Source organism: Peromyscus eremicus, chromosome 7 (assembly GCF_949786415.1).
Source record: "Peromyscus eremicus chromosome 7, PerEre_H2_v1, whole genome shotgun sequence".
NCBI classification, from domain to species: Eukaryota; Metazoa; Chordata; class Mammalia; order Rodentia; family Cricetidae; genus Peromyscus; species Peromyscus eremicus.
Genome location: NC_081422.1, coordinates 77,914,396 through 77,933,690, shown reverse-complemented (window position 1 = coordinate 77,933,690; position 19,295 = coordinate 77,914,396). Strand labels below are relative to the sequence as shown.

At 38.4% G+C, this 19,295-nt stretch overlaps 1 protein-coding gene across 4 annotated transcripts in view; it reads right to left on the bottom strand.

Annotated features, from left to right (window-relative positions):
* Positions 1-19,295, bottom strand: part of Ttk (TTK protein kinase) — a 44,807-nt gene that overhangs the window by 12,672 nt on the left and 12,840 nt on the right. For 3 of the 4 annotated variants that reach the window (XM_059268306.1, XM_059268303.1, XM_059268305.1), the window contains exons 9-14: positions 19,089-19,176; positions 17,814-17,934; positions 13,743-13,873; positions 11,892-12,028; positions 9,682-9,835; positions 6,797-6,889 (exon numbers count right to left, since the gene is read on the bottom strand). In XM_059268306.1, coding sequence (XP_059124289.1) covers positions 6,797-6,889; positions 9,682-9,835; positions 11,892-12,028; positions 13,743-13,873; positions 17,814-17,934; positions 19,089-19,176 — 724 coding nt within the window. The remainder of the gene's footprint in view (positions 1-6,796; positions 6,890-9,681; positions 9,836-11,891; positions 12,029-13,742; positions 13,874-17,813; positions 17,935-19,088; positions 19,177-19,295) is intronic. The other variant, XM_059268304.1, reaches the window with a different exon arrangement.

Genomic DNA, 19,295 nt, shown 5'->3' with positions numbered 1-19,295 from the left:
TGGGATTATAGATGATGCTTTCCTTATTTCCAATACGTAAATAAGATAGCCTGAAACAAGATTCATTATTGTTAGCTGGCTTAGACAACCACAGTAAAACTTAAAGTAAGCCCAACAGCCCTGTTTCCTGTACCACCATAGCACAGACTAGCCTAACAGCCCAGGAGGAACATTCAACACACGAATGATGCCCCTATTCAGTTGCAGGCACCAGACCTAACATCACTGAGCAGTCAAACATTGCCATCTTGATAGTAAGGACAGGGTGGAGCACAAACAACAGATAAACTATTCACAGAATATGGTTGCACATACCTTTAATCTTAGCACTTAGGAGTTAGACACCTGATCTCTGAGTTAGACACCAGCCTTCAAGAAAAAAAAAGGAAAAAAGAAAACTAGAGGAAAGTGGAGAACACTGGTGACTGGAAGGTAGGAGTCGCAGTTTAGAGTGTGATCAAGTACTCCTTGGCCAAGAGGACACAAGCAAAGACATGAGGACAGAAATGGGCTGGCGATACACGCCTGTAATCCCAGCATTTGGGAGGCTGAGGCAGAAGAACTGCTATAAATTCACGGCTGGATGGGTTATAAGTAAAGCAAGACACCTTGGAAAAAAGGGAGAGGGAGATAAGATATAGACCAGATCAGAAGAACAAAGACTGAGTGAGTGAGCTTATTATTTATTATAATAAACTAAGGAAAGATTAACAACACTAATAAAAAGATTCCAAAGCTACTTAAGAGGTAGGTAGAACAGCAAGGCCTGCTGACCGGCTAAATGTGTATATGAGAATAAGAGCAGCCAATAGGTTTTCAGCCAAGTAATTTTAAGAATGGAGTTGTTATTTACTGCAACTGGGAAAACTACAGAGCAAGTGCTTACACATCTATCTCAAACACCTGGTAACCAAGAAGAGATGCTGAGCAGTCAAGTTTGGAAGGTTCGTCTGGAAATGAGAGGGCCGAACTGGAAATACAAGTTTGGAAACTGTAAGCATAAACACAGCAGCATGTATAATCACAACACTGGAAGACAACATCAAAGGAGGGCTTGATTCAGAGAGAGAAGAAAGGGACCAAAGCCTAGGTCCCAAGGCATCGGCCCTAAGGCTCAGGGATGTGAGGAAGAGTGAAAAAGATCGGTCAGTGTGAGAGAGTAAACACAAGTGTGCTCGTCAATGAGAACAGCTACAGTGAAAACAAACCCCAGTTAACTGTCTAAGAAACTTACAATCAAATTACAGAGCCGGCTCTAACAAAAATAGGGACGCCTGACTGACCTGAGCGTGGCTGTCTTGGTGAGTGACATAGTACAAGTGACTGCAGTGGGCGAGAGAGAGTCAGTTTGTAAAGACAGCAGCCCCCATGATTTCCTCCTTAGTCAGGTGAGTAAGAACAGAGCTCATGGCTCCAAGCAGTCCCAGAAGAAAACCAAGTCACTGAGACTGAAATAATTCAGAGCCCTACTTTTTAAATGAATTAACTAATGACCAGATAAAAGACTCAAACATGTGCATGGTCTAAGGAAATCAGTCCAAGATCCTGAAAAGACAATCTCCAAAGTGAACAAAATAATAAAGTGGAGGAGAAAGGGCAAAATATGAAAAAAAAATTAACATGGAAACACAGAAACATTGAAAAGGAACCAAACAAATAACAGGAACAAATGTTCAGTCAACTAAAAACCACATCAAAAAGTATCATTACCAAACAAGATTAGCAGAAGAACAACTTTTGGGGATGGAGGGCAAAGCTGATACACTCAATGCACTCAGACATACATAAAAAAAGGAGGGGGGCATTTAATGCACACAGGCAACACTCCCAGTCCAAGAAGACATTTCATGCACACAGGCATACTCCTAGTCCAAGAAGACATTTAATGCACACTGGCATACTCCTAGTCCAAGAACCCAAACCTGAGAATTCAGAGTAGAAAAAAGATCTATGATAAGTTCAAAAAGAATAGACAAATGAAATTATAGCAGGAAACATCCCAAAGCTGGAGACAGAAGTAGATATCCAACTAGAGGAGGCATACAATGTTCCAGGATATGTCTTAGTCAAGGCATCAGAATACAAAGCAAAGAAACAATATAAAAAGCAGCACAGGCAAAATGCCAACTTACACGTGAGGCAGGGAGGGGTCACAGAGCAATCTGTGTCATCTGCAATCTTAAAAGCCAGAAAAGTTTAAAATGATATATATTCAAAGCCCTGAAGCAACTAAGAACCAAGAATGCCATACCCTGAAAAGTTACTCTTCAAAAATGGTAGAGAAATAAGGATATTTTAAGACAAACACAAATTAAAGCAAATCATAAAACCAAGCCAGCACTGCAGAAAAAATTTTTACAAGAAATATTATATAGGAAAGAAGAAAAAGATCTTCTGTGGTGGTTTGAAAAATCAATGTCTCTGGTAGCATTTGAACAGACAATCCCCATTTTGTGGTGATGCTCGGGAAGGTTCAGGTGGCATGGCCCTGCTGGAGTAGATATGCCACTGAGACAGGCTTTGGGAGCTTAGGGCTTCACCCCACTGCCAGTCTGCCCTCTCTGCTCTGTGCCTGAGGCTCAGGATGTGAGCTGTCTACTTCCTACTCCTGCCTCCATGTTTGCTGTTTGTCATACTTAACGACATCATGGACTCATCTCCCTCCGGAACAGTCAGCCAAATTAAACCTTCTCCAAGTTGTCTTGGTTATGGGGGGTTTTCACAACAATAGGAAAGGAACTAACACAGCTTTCTCCAAGAGAACACATGAAAATATGCACTCTGTGGAAGCAACACTGATAAAGAAGGGCCAGAAGAGAATCAACAGTGTCTAACATAGCAAACCAGCAAACGTCTAAAATTCTGTCAACCAGAACATCACCTAACAAACTCTTAAGAAATACCAAGTCCCTTTCAATAATAACCTTTCAGGAAAATAGCCTCAACTTGCCAATAAAAAAGCAGACAGACTGACTAATTAGAAAACAAGAATCAATTATTTTTTGTCTATAAGAAACACATGTAGTGAATAAAGACATCAAACAAAAAACTCAAAACCCCTCAGTGTTGAAGGACAGAAATCAAAGTACCAAGCAAACACAAGTATAAACAAGCAAACATAGCTATTCTTATATCTGATAAAGTAGACTTCAAACCAAAACTAGTCAGAAGAAATAAAGAGGTTGTTACATGTTAATAAAAGAAACAATTCATCAAGAAATACAACATTTGTAAACATTTATGGGATGAATATTGGTGCTAATTTCATAAAACAAACACTAAAAGACATAAAAGGCCACAAGGGTCCTGACACTAATAGTGGAAGTCTTTAACACCCCAATTTTAATCCCAGCACTCAGAAGGAAGAGGCAGGCAGATCTCTGTGAGTTCCAGGCCAGCCTGGTCTACAGAGCAAGTTCCAGGACAGCTAGGGCTACACAGAGAAACCTTGTCTCAAAAGAGAGAGAGAGACAGAGAGAGAGAGAGAGAGAGAGAGAGAGAGAGAGAGAGAGAGAGAGAGAGAGAAAAGAAAGGAAGGAAGGAAGGAAGGAAGGAAGGAAGGAAGGAAGGAAGGAAGAGCTCAAACAACCTAATGATGCATCTCAAAGCTATAGGATAACAACAAGAAGCCAATTCTAAACCCAGTAGATAGCAAAAAACAATAAAAATTACAGGAAAAAAAATCAATGAAATAGAGATTAAAATAAAGTCAACTAGACAGAATTGGTTATTTGAAAACGTTAACCAGATTGACAAACTGGCCAAACTGACAAAAAATGGAAGAGAAGGCCTAAATTAACAAAATTAGAGACAAAAGATTGTTATCACAAGACTCCAATGAAACCCAGAATATCATTAGAAAACACTTTGAAAATGTACATTTCAAAAAGCTAGAAAACAAGAAATGGACAAATATCTAAATGCATATGATCTACCAAAACTAAAGTCAGAAAATATGAATAACTTAGCATTACAAGCAATGAGACTGAAGTTGTAATCTAAAGTTTCCTCACAAAGAAAAGCCCAGGACCAGATGTGTTTACTCAATTCTATCAAATTTTAAAAGGAAAACTAATACCAACATTTCTCCAACTGTTCCACAAAATAGAAAGGGAAGGAACAGCACCAAATTCATTCTACAAAGCCAGTGCTATCCTGATACCAAATCCAGATAAAGACAAAGGAAAAAAGGAAAGAAAAAGAAAATCAAACCAATTTCCATGATGAACATAGATAATAAATGTTCTCAACAAAACACAAACAAAACTCAAAACACATGGAAAAGATCAAACAGCACAACTAAGTGGGATTCATCCTGGAGACTGGCTCCACATATACACATCAATAAATGTGATAAAGATAGAAATCACATGATTATCTCAATGGATGCATACAGAAAAGGCATTTGGCAAAGTTCACCATGGCTTCATGTAAAAATCCTAAAGAAACTAGGAGTAGATGGAACATCTCTCAAAACAATAAAGGCTGTATACAAAAACTATAGCCAACAATACATGAAATGGAGACAGAAAGTGAATTCCTTTAAAATGATGAGTGTGACAAGGACCACTCTTGCCTCTTATTCAATATAATAATAAAGTCTCAGCTAGAGAATTGAGACAAGAGAAAAAAGACACATGGGATCAAAATAGGAAGGAGTTAAGCTACTCCTACTTGGAGATGGCACGATTCCATACTTAGAAGATGTGACAGAATCTACCAGAAAATTCTTAGCCCTAGTAAACACTTTTAGTAAAGTTTCAGGATTCAAAACGAACATACGAAAATGAGTACCCTTCATATATATCTACAACGAAATTACAAAGATATTAATCAGTGTGTCCCAGTAATAACAACTCCAGCAAGCATATCTAGGAAAGGAAACCAAAGAAGACAGCAGACCATGGAAAGCTCTTCCATGCTACTTGAAATGGCAGTTAACATCACCAAAATTAATCTACAGATTTAATGTGATATCCATCAAAATCCCAATGCTATTCTTCACAGAACTAGGAAAAAAACAATGTGGGAATTAATATGAAATAACAAAAAGAGTATGAATTGTCACAGCAGTCCTAAGGAGAAAGAATACATCTAGAGATATCGAAAGGGACATAGTAATAAAGATAGCTGGGTAATGACATAAAACAGACGGACCAATGGAACAGAAGACCTGGAAACAAACCAACAAAACTACTGCCATCTAGTATTTGGCAAAGGTCTCAAACGCATGCAGTGGAATGACAGCCCATTTAACAAACGGCATTGAAAAGCTGGACTTTCACTTGCAAAAAACGAAGTTAGATCAGTATCTTTCATTCTCCAAGCGGAACAAAGACCTTAATTTAAACCTTAAAACAGTGAATCTGCTATAGGAAAATGGAATATACTTTGAGATTCGGGTGTAGGCAAGCACAATAAGTAGCCCCAAGAACCAACAAATGGGACTACATGAAATTAGTTCTTGTAGGGCAAAAGAAATAGACAACCTATAGAACGAGAGGAAAATCTTAGCTACCTATACTTCAGAAAGGGGACTAATATCCTGAATTACAGCGAACTGCAAAATAAAACCAAGCAAAATTGCTAATCAACAAACAGGCTGATTGAAATAGTTCTTAAAAGAAGAAACAAGATTGCTGAGACGAATCAGTAATTAGGAACACTACTCTCCCAGAGGACCCACGTTCAATTCCCAGCACCCACATGGTGGTTAACAACTGCCTGTAATTATAGTTCCAGAGGATCCGATACTCTTTTCTGGCCTCCACAAGCACCCTAGATTCTGCAGGCAGAGGCAGAAGGATCTCCGTGATGCACAGACATAGAGGCAGGCAAAAACTCAAATATGTAAAAGAAAAAACAAATTAAAAAGAAACACAAATGGCCAAAGAATATTTTTAGGTGTGATCAAAGCCCTAAGAAATATCTATTAAAACTACTATGAGATACTGCCTCATCCCAGTCAGAATAGATATTATCAAGAAATCTGACAACAAATGTTGGTGAGGATATGGGGAAAAAGGAACCCTTATTCACTGCTGGTACAGCTATTATGAAAGTCAGTATGGAGGTTTCTTAATATGACCCAGCTACATCATTTGTAGGCATATACTGAAAGGACTCCATAGCCTACAACACAGACACTTGTATATCCATGCTAATTGCCATTCTAGTCACAAGAGCAAGAAAGGAAACCAGCCTAAGTGTTCATCCACAATTGAATGGCTAATGAAAAATATATATACATAATAAGGTTTCATTTAGCCCTAAAGAAAAATGAAATCTGTAGGAAAATGGATGGAAATGGAAGGTCATAATGGTATCTAATATCTTGCATACTAATTTAAAAAATAAAAATACATTTAAAAGTAAATCACTCAGATAAATTCAGGAAATAATTGCGGAAATTTATGTGACTAGAACATTTTTAAGATGGGAAACGTCACGTAAAACAAACTCACTACTGAAACTTCTTACTGGGTGACTCTAAGCACACCAGCAGACTAGATCACGTCCTCAGTTTTCCAGTCTCCTTGTGATACTACATAGTGGTTTCTGGCCACTGCAAGCCAATGTCAACGTGACCTAGAAAGAATCTGAAAGCACAGGACACTGGAGAAAAGGCATGAGACCGAGCTCTAGCTGCAGGTCTAAAGAGAATAAGTGATTTCACAGGAAGGAGGCGGGGAGGATGTGAGGCAGCCCTTCTGGCTCCAGGGAAACAAGGGCTTCTAGAAGATCAAACGCTCCCACACTTGAAAAGACAGAACAGTTCTATTCATTTGTTACTTACCTTACTCGAACCTCCACTGCCTATCTGTTTCAATATGGAATAAATTCTTCCTTTAACGGAAATGCATTCATTTATTGACGAGGATCCTGAAAGCTAAACAATTAAAATATATAAATATAAGTTCAAAGAACATATCTAAGAAATTAGTTTGCAATAGGTATAGTGAAATGCTCCCAATTTTGGCCAGCCTGGGCTACAAAAGACTGCCTCAAAAAGTAACTAAAACAACAACAAAAACCATAAAAGATAAGTAAGAGAAAAATATGTTAAATTATTCCAAGAGACAAACTTCTAAGGGGCTCCCTCTTTAACTGATTTTTACTTAATCTGAGTAGAAAATTGAAGAATGCCACTTAATATTCAATGGGCAAACTCAGGAGCTACCCATTTCATCTTTCCTCCTATGTCTTTCCCTTGCACCTCTTTACGTCCACATGCATGTAGTGACCCGCCCTCCCCTTTTAACATCATATAAAAACAATGTGCTAAGGTGCAGCGAGCTCCAGTCAGTTAGACAAGGACATTTCATCAACAACTGTCCCTCTCTTCTGTCCTGTGTGAAGTTCAAGAAGTTATGTAATTTCTCCAAACCTCAGTATCTTCCCAGGCAATCTGTCAACTGATACATATCAGTGTGCCCTTTCCTTTCTTCTCTTAGAACTGGATGGTCTCACTTTGTGCTTATAAAGACTTTAAAAGCACTTTAGGTATGCTAAGAGGCCATAGTTTGAGACAGTAAAGCTGAAATGAAGAGTTTTTAATTGGTCAAGTAATCAAATTGAATCAATCAAAGTCTGAATAAACTTCAGTTTAACTGAGTCATGTTTTAAATCCAAAATGACAGAATCTTCCATGTAGTCTTCTTTAGAAACAGACTGATGGATTCTAATTTCTTTATTCTCGGGACTTGAGAGATTTAAGTCAGAGCTGTGTCCCACTGTTCTCTTCCTTCCTCCTTAAACAGCTTTTTCTTAGGCAATGATCCCTTTGACATCCTTCCCCTGCTGTGAACACTTTCAGAACACAGTGACACTAGGGAACTCTACCTCAATACCGGTAGCTCCTCCCTCCACGAGACTCCCCATCCCTACCCACCTCTCCTCACTGGGGCCAGGGCTTTCAAACTACTCAGTAGATCATCTTCCAAAAGCCCAGCTCACTGTTCTCCTTTCCCAAGCTTTCAGCCACACCAGACTCCTTTTGAAGTCCCTCCTGACAGTAGTCTTCATGCCCCCTTCCCAGTTACTTTGGACTTGCCTTTCAGATTTGAGCCAGAACAGGCCATGTTACCACTAACAGGTCAATAAAAGGATCTTGAATCAACATAAATCTCTCCCTCTGGAGAAAGGGTCTTTATATATAATCCTGGGTCTCCTGGAACCTGCTATGAAGATCAGGCTGGTCTCCAACTCACAGGGATCCTCCTGTCTTTATCAACTGAGGGCTAGGATTAAAGGCATGTGCCACCATGCCAGGCTTTCCATTCACTTTGTAACATACATAATTTCAAGCCTGTAGACACTACCAAGTATTTCCATGGCTAGTATAAATCTATCATCAGGTAATCTTTTGTTCATTTTTTTTTTTTTAATAGTGGCTGTAGCTGGAGAGCTTCTCTCCGGGTCCCACCAAGCCCCTGCAGTCCCACAACCCACGTATAAAATAATCACTCAGACGTTTATATTACTTATAAACTGTATGGCCATGGCAGGCTTCTTGTTATCTACTTCTATCTTAAATTAACCCATTTTTATTAATCTATAAGTTGCCTCGTGGCTTGTGGCTTACCAGTACTTACATCTTGCTTATCATGGCAGCGGCTGGCAGGTCTCTCCCTCTGCCTTCCTGTTCCCTCAATTCTCCTCTCTGTTAGTCCCGCCTATACTTTCTGTCTGGCTACTGGCCAATCAGCGTTTTATTTATACAGAGCAATATCCACAACAAGTGGCAAAATATACATAACCCAAATGCTGCCTTTGTAACCATTTATTAAGTACAATTCAGTGGTATTAGATACACTGGTCACTGTGGAAACATCACCCGTGTTCATCTCCAGAATTTTTTGTTATCAAATACTGAAACTCTATACCTGTTGCCCATTAACAACTCCCCAATTCCTCCCTCCTAGGTATGTAACCACTCTTCTACCTTCTGTCATATTTTTAATCTATTAGTTTTAACAGATGATCACTCTTCTGGCTGTTCATTTAAATAACAGTAGAAGTTGACATTTATTAACTCTTAAGTATCGGGCCATGCTCTGCATTAAGAGTCACACATACAATCATGGTAACCTTCCCAACCGTTCTAGCAGCAGGCAGTGTTATTTCTCCATTTTATACGTGATGAAATGGGTACAAAGAGCTCCTGTAACTTGCCAAAGATCACACAGCTGGTCAACCCCACAGCCAAGAATCACCTCCATAAAGTCTCTAAAAGACCCATGTTCACACTGCGCTCAGAGGTCTATACCAGATTTTCAGTAACCTGGTACCTTGCTTTTTTGTCAAATGGTAATTCATACATCAGCAAAATCTTTGTTAGTTTACAACAATCATAATACATTCTAATTACCTCAAATTGCAATTCTGATTATTCAGAAGATTCACTTTTCCAAATGAATTGCATATTAACAAAGAAAATGAAGCTGCTCACAAATAGAAAGTAAGCCCCATTATAAGACAAGTTTTACTAAACTATTCAAACTGGATCCTTGGGCCTACTCACCAAAAATAGGTGGAAGACACTCTAATCAAGATGTCAAGAAGTTTCTTAAGAATGGACAGGTTCAGAAGACCTTTCTTGACAACTTGATACTGTGCAAGCAAAATCTATGAAACTGACTGCACCTTAACATATGCCACCATAAAGCATGCTCATCGAACCTGTAAGGTTTGAAGAGGAGTACTGAGTACTTGCTGCTGCTGCTGCTGCTGCTGCTGCTGCTGCTGCTGCTGCTGGAGGGAGGCAAGCTGGCTGTAAGGTGTCGATGATGGGCAAGCAGGTGGAAAGGCATTCTTTACAACTGGAGTCTTAAAACTGGAAAAGATTTTTATTCTCTTTAATATAAACAAATTAAATTTAATTTAAAATTAATATTAACAAATTAAAGGGATGACTTTAAGTCTTCAGACACTCTAAAGAGTCACATAAAACTAAAACTGCCCCATTAGCCAGTTTTTCGTAAGAGCTGACATTTATGTTTTCTTATGTCCCATCACCTAGTTGTCATAACAGCTGGTATTTACGTGTCTACTTCTATCACCACCAGATATTTAATTTGGGAAAAACTGTTCTGAAATCAATTTTTATCCCCTGAAAGGAAGTCCTTGTTAATGAAATAAGAAAAAAGGAATTAAAAATATGGAGTAAGGAGAATTTTATAACAGTTTAGCCAAGGCAAAGATCTGACCACAGATTTTAGAACTGTTTTTAAACAATAATGTTCTATGACAGTCTGCTAGAAACAGCTGAGAGTCAATTGTGTCACCAAAGGGGTGGGGTCTTCTAGCTTGTGTGTCTGTTCAGTACACAATCACACTTTGCTCCTTTTGTTTACTATTATATCTCCAATATCAGTTAAGTAGTTGGCACAAAAGACCTCTTAAAAAATCAACAATAAGTAATTGGGGTTGGAAAGCTGGCTCAGAGGGTTAAGAGCACCTGCTGTGCAAGCATAAGGACCTGAGTCAGAACCCCCAATACCCATGTAAACAGTTGGACATGGCTATGTGCAAGACCATAACCCTAAAGTGTGGGAGTCAGAGGCACTAGTACTACTAAGGCTTGCTAGCTGCCAGGCTAGCCCCGAGTTCCATGAGAGATCCTATCTAAAGGGAATATGGTGGAGAGTGACACCCCACTCTGACCTGCAGGCACATGCATGTGCAAGGGCACATACACATACACGTGCATACAGCACACACACATAAATAATTATCTTAAGAAATGCATTATTATTCTCACACAAAGTAATCATTCTTTGAAATATCTTACATGAAATCAAATGAGGCAATAAAACTGTATTATATAGATAAGAAACCGGTTATTAAAAAAAAAAAAAAAAAACAGTTCTACAGGTGGTGGTGGCATACGCCTTTAATCCCAGCACTCGAGAGGCAGAGCCAGGTGGATCTCTGAGTTCAAGGCCAGCCTGGGCTACTAAGTGAGTTCCAGGAAAGGCGCAAAGCTAACCAAAAAAAAAAAAGAAAAAACCAGTTCTAATTAGGATTAAAAAAAAAAAAAGATATTCTGAAGATAAAAAGCCAAAGGCATTATGGAATTAATTATGTTAGCCCTTAAAAACATTAAATATATAGCCAACAGTTGAAGGTTATTTCTTTTCTTTGAAATGCCACTCATTTTCGTTTGCAAAACCTTTATTTCCCCTTTTCATCAGCCCTGACCATCCAATTTCCTCACACATCCCTCATTCCTGTCCCAAGTCCTGTATCTCTGAATACTTTCCAAACCATATGAATTAGTACACCTGACCTCTTTCAGAGGACATTCCATTCCAATTACTGCTTCCTACACAGAAATATCTATCCCTTTACCCATTCTAAGAATGCTAAACTTCCTTTAAAACGTTTCTCAATCAGAGAGGCATATATGTTGACAAAAGAGATAGACTGCATTCTCAGATTTCCAAGCGCTAAGAATACAATATAGCAAAGGCCACTTCAACAACAGTCCTTAAAAAGAATTATTATATTTCAAGATAACACATGTGTAATCATAACTACTTTCTCCTTTGCATTTTTTTTTTTTTTTTTTTTTTTTTAGTTTTTCGAGGTAGAGTTTCTCTGTGTAGTTTTGGTGCCTGTCCTGGATCTCACTCTATAGACCAGGCTGGCCTCCAACTCACAGAGATCCGCCTGCCTCTGCCTCCCAGTGCCGGAATTAAAGGCGTGTGCCACCACTGCCCGGCTCTCCTTTGCATTTTACAGGTGACAAAAACTGATGTTGGGAAAAACAGTAGTTTCAAAAATCTCTAAAATAAGAGAGCAGATTCAAGCAAGTTCAGTTTGGTCTCAAAACTTGTCTTACTTCTATTTACCACCTTGCATTCTGAGCTCGACGCAAAGGTAATTACCAGCTCATGTAATCATCCAAGGAACTGCTACTAGGCGTCTCACAAACAGACTTTGGATCAATCCGTTTAGAAACTGACATTGGAGGTGACTGCTTTGAAACTGATAAGGCAAGTTGTTCAACAGTGGCACACTTCTGCTAAAAGAAAATTTAAAATTCCATGACTTGAGTTTTTAAATTAGACAATGATAAAACAGTTTAACAAATATAACCTTTACAATACTAAAAGTACGAAAAGCATAACGTTCTAAAACAGGTGGGCATATGTGTGTGTTCATGCATGCAGATGGTCACACACATGCACGCAGGTGTTCACACGTGCACAGGTAGAGCTCATTGGTCAACTGAGGGTATCTTCAGATGCCATGCACCTTGTGTTTTGAGACAAAGTCTCCATCTAGGACCTGAGGCTCATAGGTTATGCTAGGTTGGGCTGACAGACCAATGAGCCCTAGGGACCCACCTGTCTCCATCTCCCTACAAGCACATGCTACCACACCGGCTTGTGACATTGATGCTCGTGATCAAACTCAGGGCCCCATGCTTGTGCAGCAAGTACTAAGCTATTTCCCTTGCCCAACTTTTAGTTAAATTTTATAACAGTCCTTTTATTCCAAACTCTTAATCCTAAAATATTCTACTCAAATTGGTTATACATCAGGGAGGTGTGTAAAATTATTTAACAAAACAAGACCCAACATCTTCATTGTATCAGAACTATCACGTGTTAAACTTTCATAAAATGTTCTTCTGTCTACAGAGACGAACTTCAATTTGGGGACAGTTTTAGTTTTTAGAAAGTATTTACACTAGATTACACTTCTGTTAAAATTTCAGACCTCGAGACCTCATTATACTCAAGAATCACAATGGATAAATCTATTCTACTTTCTGTACTGGAGTTCTCTAGCTTTTACAAATGGCTAAAAGACCTCTCTTCTTGAAACGTTTTCTCTTTCATTTAAGATCTCCTCATGTATACACAGGAGTGTGGATATGTACACTAGGATGAGGGACGGAATATGTGATTAAGAAACCACTGGACTAAGTTCCTGAGCAATGGAACGTTAAAGACAGTGAAAAGAGCGCTATGTGTGCACTTGGTATTTTGGAGGGAAGAACTGAGCATAAAGTGTATGTGGCTACCGTGAAGGAATGGTCATCAGTGAGGAGTTACAAACATGAAGGCCACCTATAAGACAGGTGATACATGGAACAGGTGTAGAAGCCAGAAGAAATCACGAAGTTGCTGGCTTTTGTATGACCCAGAGCCCAGTACTGTTTTGTTGTAGACCAGTGGCTCTCAGCCTGTGGGTCATGACCCCTTTGACAAACCTCTATTTCCAAAAATATTTACATTGCGTCTCATAACAGTAGCAAAATTACAGTTCTGAAGTGGCAATGAAAATAATTTATGGTTGGGGGGGGGTCACCACCACATGAGGAAGATTGAGAACCACTGTTCTAGACAGTCTCACTATGTAGCCTTGGCTGGCCTGGAGCTCAATATGTAGACCAGGCTGGCTTTGAACTCACAGAGATCTCCAGAAAGATCCAATGCCTCTGGCGTCCATGAGCACCCTGCATTCGCAGGCGCATACCCACACATACAAAAAACAAAACTACAACACTCTATTAGTAAACTGACAAAACAGAATTTATCCTGACATGTATTCTTTTGAACCTACAGGTGCTACTGATCACAGTATTCTGAAAAAAAAAAAAAAATCTTGTAAATAAGTGATTCTACTAAATATGGCATAAACACTTCAAATGCAATACCCAACATACCCATCAAGCCAGACACATATTACTAAAGACAGTATGCACTTTTAAGAGAACACAGAGTTACCTCTTTAAGAGTCTTTGGGGTTACATCCGGAATGTGCCATTGGTTCTGGCTCACACACTCTGACTTTCTTGTGGACTGCCACGGTTTGTGCTTTCTTTCTGCAATTTCTGGTTCTTGATGCACCTTATTTTCTGAAATTTTATTGTTATCATTAAAAATTAATATTTGATGATAAAAATAATTAAGGGCAGGTATGGTAGCATCTGCCTGTCATCTCAGCTACTCAGGAGCTGCAGTAGCAGAGAACCACTTGAACCAGGGAGTTTGAAACCACCCTGGGCAGTACAACAGTACAGACCCCATCGCAAAACAAAACAAACCCCAAAAAGCAATAGGAGGATGATATAAACTATGCTTCATTTTCACTCTGAAAACAAAAACAAAAGGAAAGAGGGGAGGGGAGGGAGGAAGGAGGAAGGGCGGTGGTGGCGCACGCCTTTAATCCCAGCACCCAGAAGGCAGAGCCAGGCGGATCTCTATGAGTTCGAGGCCAGCTTGGTCTACAGAGAGAGATCTAGGACAGGCTCCAAAACTACCCAGAGAAACCCTGTCTCGAAAAAAATTTTAAAAAAAGAGAGAAATGACCTTATAAAAATGCAAGGCAGTAACTTCCCTAAATAGTTTTCAAAGTTTCATCAGAGACCATACCAGATTTAAGTGCTTCTGTTTTTTAATAAAAAATTAAAATTTTTAAGTGTGGATACTAAAGTCTTACTAATAAAGAGAAGCTAACTAACCACTGTTCTTAGACCTCCATTTTAATACAGATTTTATTTTACTAGCTTATAACTGACTGCCTTAAAGGTCTAAAAACAAAAATGCCAATAACGTATTTACAATTCAATGTATACCAAAATTCTAAACTCGAAGCAAAATATTAACAATTAATGAAAGACCTAATAAATTATATCAAAATATGATTCATTCCTAAATGCTGCTTGATAAACACCCCAAAAATCAGTGTACCTTACTATAATCAAAAAGAAATGTAAGACTACCTCAACAACAAAAAGCCATTTGGTAAAATTCAATGTTCAACCACATGCACATACAAAAATATTAATAATCCACACCTAAAGTAGAACTTAAATTAGATAAAAAGCAACAATAAAAATCTATAACAGCTATAATTTCAAGAGTTAAAAAACCAAAATGTTCCCTTAAAACAGTGAAGCAAGAAATTCATCTATCATCCCCCTAGCAATGGTGATTCTGGACCTCATAGAAGCTGTAAAGTAACAAAGAGAAAGAAAAGGATCAGAAAGAAAAAAAGACACAATTTTCAAACATGATTGTGTACCTACAAAACCCCACAAACTGGGCACTGCAGTACATGCCTGTAATTTCAGCCCTTAGCAGGCTGAGACAGGAGAATTGTGAGTTTGAAGACAGCTAGGCAGCCTAACATGGAGACCGTGTCTCAAAAAAGAACAAATAAAGCAAACAAGCATAAATACAAAAAACTCCTAGAGAATACATAGGGAAATGATTAGAATTGTTCAGTGAATTTAGAAATGTCAATATATCCAAGTTAAAAAAAAATCAATTTCATATACCTGCAATAAAGTTGAACACAAAAAAATTTGTAAAGCAAAGGGTACCCTTCATTATCACGACACCAAACTATCAGCTACCCTGGGGTAAATCTACCATAGCATATACACAGCTCTTTGTGTATTAAGTGAATGAAAACATGCCAGGCATGTAGCATGAAAAGCTGAAGCGTAAAGATGACAATTTGTCTCCGATGTCTTTATAGGTTCAAGTGCCTCTCAACCAAACTTCCATTTTTCAAAGAATAGAAACTGATACATATCTCCTAATATTTTCACGGAAATTCAAAATGCTAATAAGAACTGAAATAATCCTAAAGAACAAAACTGAAAACATACACACTAGCACTAACAGACATCAAGACTCATTATAATAAAGACAAAGTAACTGTGAAACAGAGACAAAAATCCCAAACCATACACCAACATAGAATCACCTAAATTTCCAGACAGGGAAAAGAGGATATCCAAACTGGTCCTGAGTCAAACAGACATTTGTATATAAGAAAAATCAAGAACAAACCTTACACATATGTATTCACGTTCATGATAAGTTCAAGCAAAATTGAATCAAATATGAAAGATAAAATGATGACCTAATATCTGTAAATATGTTTGGGATACTGGCATAAACCTTGTTTAAAATAAGAGAAAGTATAAAAACAAAGACTGGCAAGTCAGAATGCACAGTAATTCAGAATGCTATTTCATCAAATTAGCTACCAAATGAGCACTATTAACAGGTATATTTGATAAAGATGCTTTTTTCCTAATGGTATCAAAAGGTAACAAGAAAATATGAAATACAGTTTCTAACAAGCACCAGGATTAGGAATTTGTTCTCAAACAACATCAAGGCAAAGAATAAGTCTACTCTATGGAGTAAACACTCAGGGGTTTCCTGAGACACTGGACTTGAGGCAAACATCAGGGCAAGCCCCACTCTTCCTCCAAGTGGAGGAAAACACTGCAACCTGACTGGACATTGCACATTAGAATACTACCCTCAGGCCTTAGCACAGCTTCAGAAAAGCATTAGCACACACTCAAAGTCACCTGATAACCCTGGCCCTCCCTGAAAGCAGCTGCTTGCTTTGGAGTGTAAGCATGTCACTCAAGCTCCCTACTCTCACTTCCCACTCTATCTACCCGTCTTCCAGTGTTCAACCCCAATGGACAGCCCCGCTTATGCTCTATTCGTTTGTCTCTGCCATTCTCCCTCTATCTGAGCTCTGTTATTGTGAGCCCCCACTTAAATGCTAATCGGGTTTCAAATTTCTTCTCTTTTATATGTTTTTCCCTATTTTCCCTAATCCAAATTAGGTTCCTAAAATTTTCCCTCTCCGAAATTCTCACAGTATTTTACCTGCATCTCTCCTAACAATCTTTACATTTTATTCCACATTATGTGTTATCTATTCTGTATACATCCCATAAATGATTTGCAATTGTGGGACCCCATTCCTAAAGTTATTGGGTCCCTAGAACATTTATTAAATATCAGTGTAGTGGAAAATCAAAGTATGATTTAAAATATAAAAGAGTGGGCTGTGACATAGAAATTGCTTTTTTGTCCTTTAATGAAAATAGCAGTCAAACCAACTAAGAGAAATAACTCAGTCATTTGATTTCTGTTATATGGTCTCTCCTCTCTTCATTTTATGTACCCTTTAGACAAATGGCTTCCTCCCCTATAGGAGTCAATACTTTTCATGCATTCTGTAAAAAAATTAGAATGGAAAATAAAGGAAGACAGAGTATTATATCACAAATAGGTCATTTATCTGTTTTCTCAAGCTATGTGGGTTTGTGTGTATATGATGTGAACACTTGGGTATGTGTGAGCACACAGAAATCAGAGAACAACCTCAGGTACCAGTTCTTGCCTTCCACTTTGTTCGATACAGGGTCTCTTCTTGTTCTGTGATGTATACATCAAAATAGATGGCCTGTGAGTTTCTGGGGATTCTCCTGTCCCTGCCTCCCATTTTACCACAGGACTGCGGGAGTTATAGATATTCAGCTTTATGTGGGTTCTGGAGATCTGAATTCAGTCCTCATGCATACACGGCAAGCATTTTACCCACAGAGCCACCTCCTCAATCTCTGCGTATTATTCTTCGATACTTCAAACATATACAGAATGAATCTTTTTCTTTTTTTTCTTTTCTTTTTTCTTTTTTTTTTTTTTTTTTGTGTGTGTGTGTGTGTGTGTGTGGTTTTTTGAGACAGGGTTTCTCTGTGTAGTTTTGGAGCCTGTCCTGGATCTCACTCTGTAGACCAGGCTGGCCTCGAACTCAGAGATCCGCCTGGCTCTGCCTTCTGGGTGCTGGGATTAAAGGCGTGCGCCACCACTGCCCGGCATGAATCATTTTCATGCTATGGTTACCTTCTCTTATCTCTCCCTCTCCCCAACTGAAACCCTTTTTATTCCCAACAAGTCCCCCTCTGACTTTCGTGTCCCTTTTTTGGAAAGAGCCTACTGAGTTTAGTCAAAGTTGCTTGCATGAGTACTTACCCTCCAATTTTGTTAGAAGATTTGATTCTGTTTTACTCTTCAAGGTTACTAAATCAGAAATAAGCTCAGAACTTTTTTCATTGGACACCAGAGAGTCTTTGAAATGGACAGCTTGAATGGGCTACACAAAAAGCATAGAAAGATTTCAAATAAGATAACAATATCATCGTAGCAGTACTTCTAATTTATCTTAAACTCTTATCTATATGAAATTACTGCTTGCAAACTATCATATTTGACAGAGTAGGTTCACAAACTCTCAGAAAATATTAATTTCCTCTATTACTGATTACTGCATCAAGAAGGGTCATAACCATTAACTTGGTGAATTTGCTTCCAGTAGACATATTAATATTAATATTACTTAATTGTTACACTATATTTCACTCAAAAAAGAAAGTGTTAAAAGGTTTGTAACCAACATAGAATAAGCTTGATGACAAGAGAAAATGTAATTATCTTGTTTACATTACTATACTTTTTATTTAGTATGTGTTTATGGGTTTTGCAGTACCGGGAACTGAACCCAGAGCCCCACATATGGTAGTTAAGTGCTCTACCACTGAGCCAAATTCCCCTGCTCTGATTTGACTATATTACCAAAATAAGAGCACTTGTAAAAGTTAGCACTTGAATAACCTCAAGACAGTAGTTATTCTAAATTCAGAGCGTAATCTTCTTTTTCATACAATTAAGTACCATTCCCTAAAAATAGAGAAAATGAGTATTTTAAAGCATAGATCATTAAAGCTTATAATGTTGAAAATTCACACCCCAATGCCAGGGATTTAAGCTAAGTATACTAAGAATATTAGAACCCCTAGGGATCACTGTACCTGGAACTAATCACTTCCTTACAGTCAGCAAAGATGGGGCCAGAGCAGACTAACTTTGATACTTAGGCTCTCACCTCTGCACCAGCATGTGCTCTGGTTTTTAAGATGCTTTGTCAGAATCATATGATTAAACATAGCAATAAACAAAACCTGGTGAACAGCCCCCATGTTAATTCCCAGACCCAGGCCAACTAATCCATTTAAATATATGCCTAATTAATGCACCTCAATATCCTTCTAAAAGATGGTTGATACTTGCTCTAACACCTTTATCTTTGAGAGATAATCTAGGACTCTGGGTCACCTCTCAGGGGTGGTCTCAAACCTGTGGCTTCACCAACACACTGGAGAGATAAACACTAGATCCTTTCAGTAAAGGAAGCTCTATGACTTCTAGACCTGGAACCTTTGCTTCACATGCATTTAAAAACTGATGTACCTTTAAAGCTCTCAATTCACAGGAATCATTTCCACTTGGTTTGGATCCAGTTGTAATTGAATCTCGGTATTCTGATCCAGATAGCTTTCTATAACCCATGAAACAAATGGATTTTAACAGTTAACTTGAAATTGTTTCATTTTTTCATTTTAAAATTGGCTTTAAATACACATATTTGGTAACACACACTTTGAATTGGAAGCATCT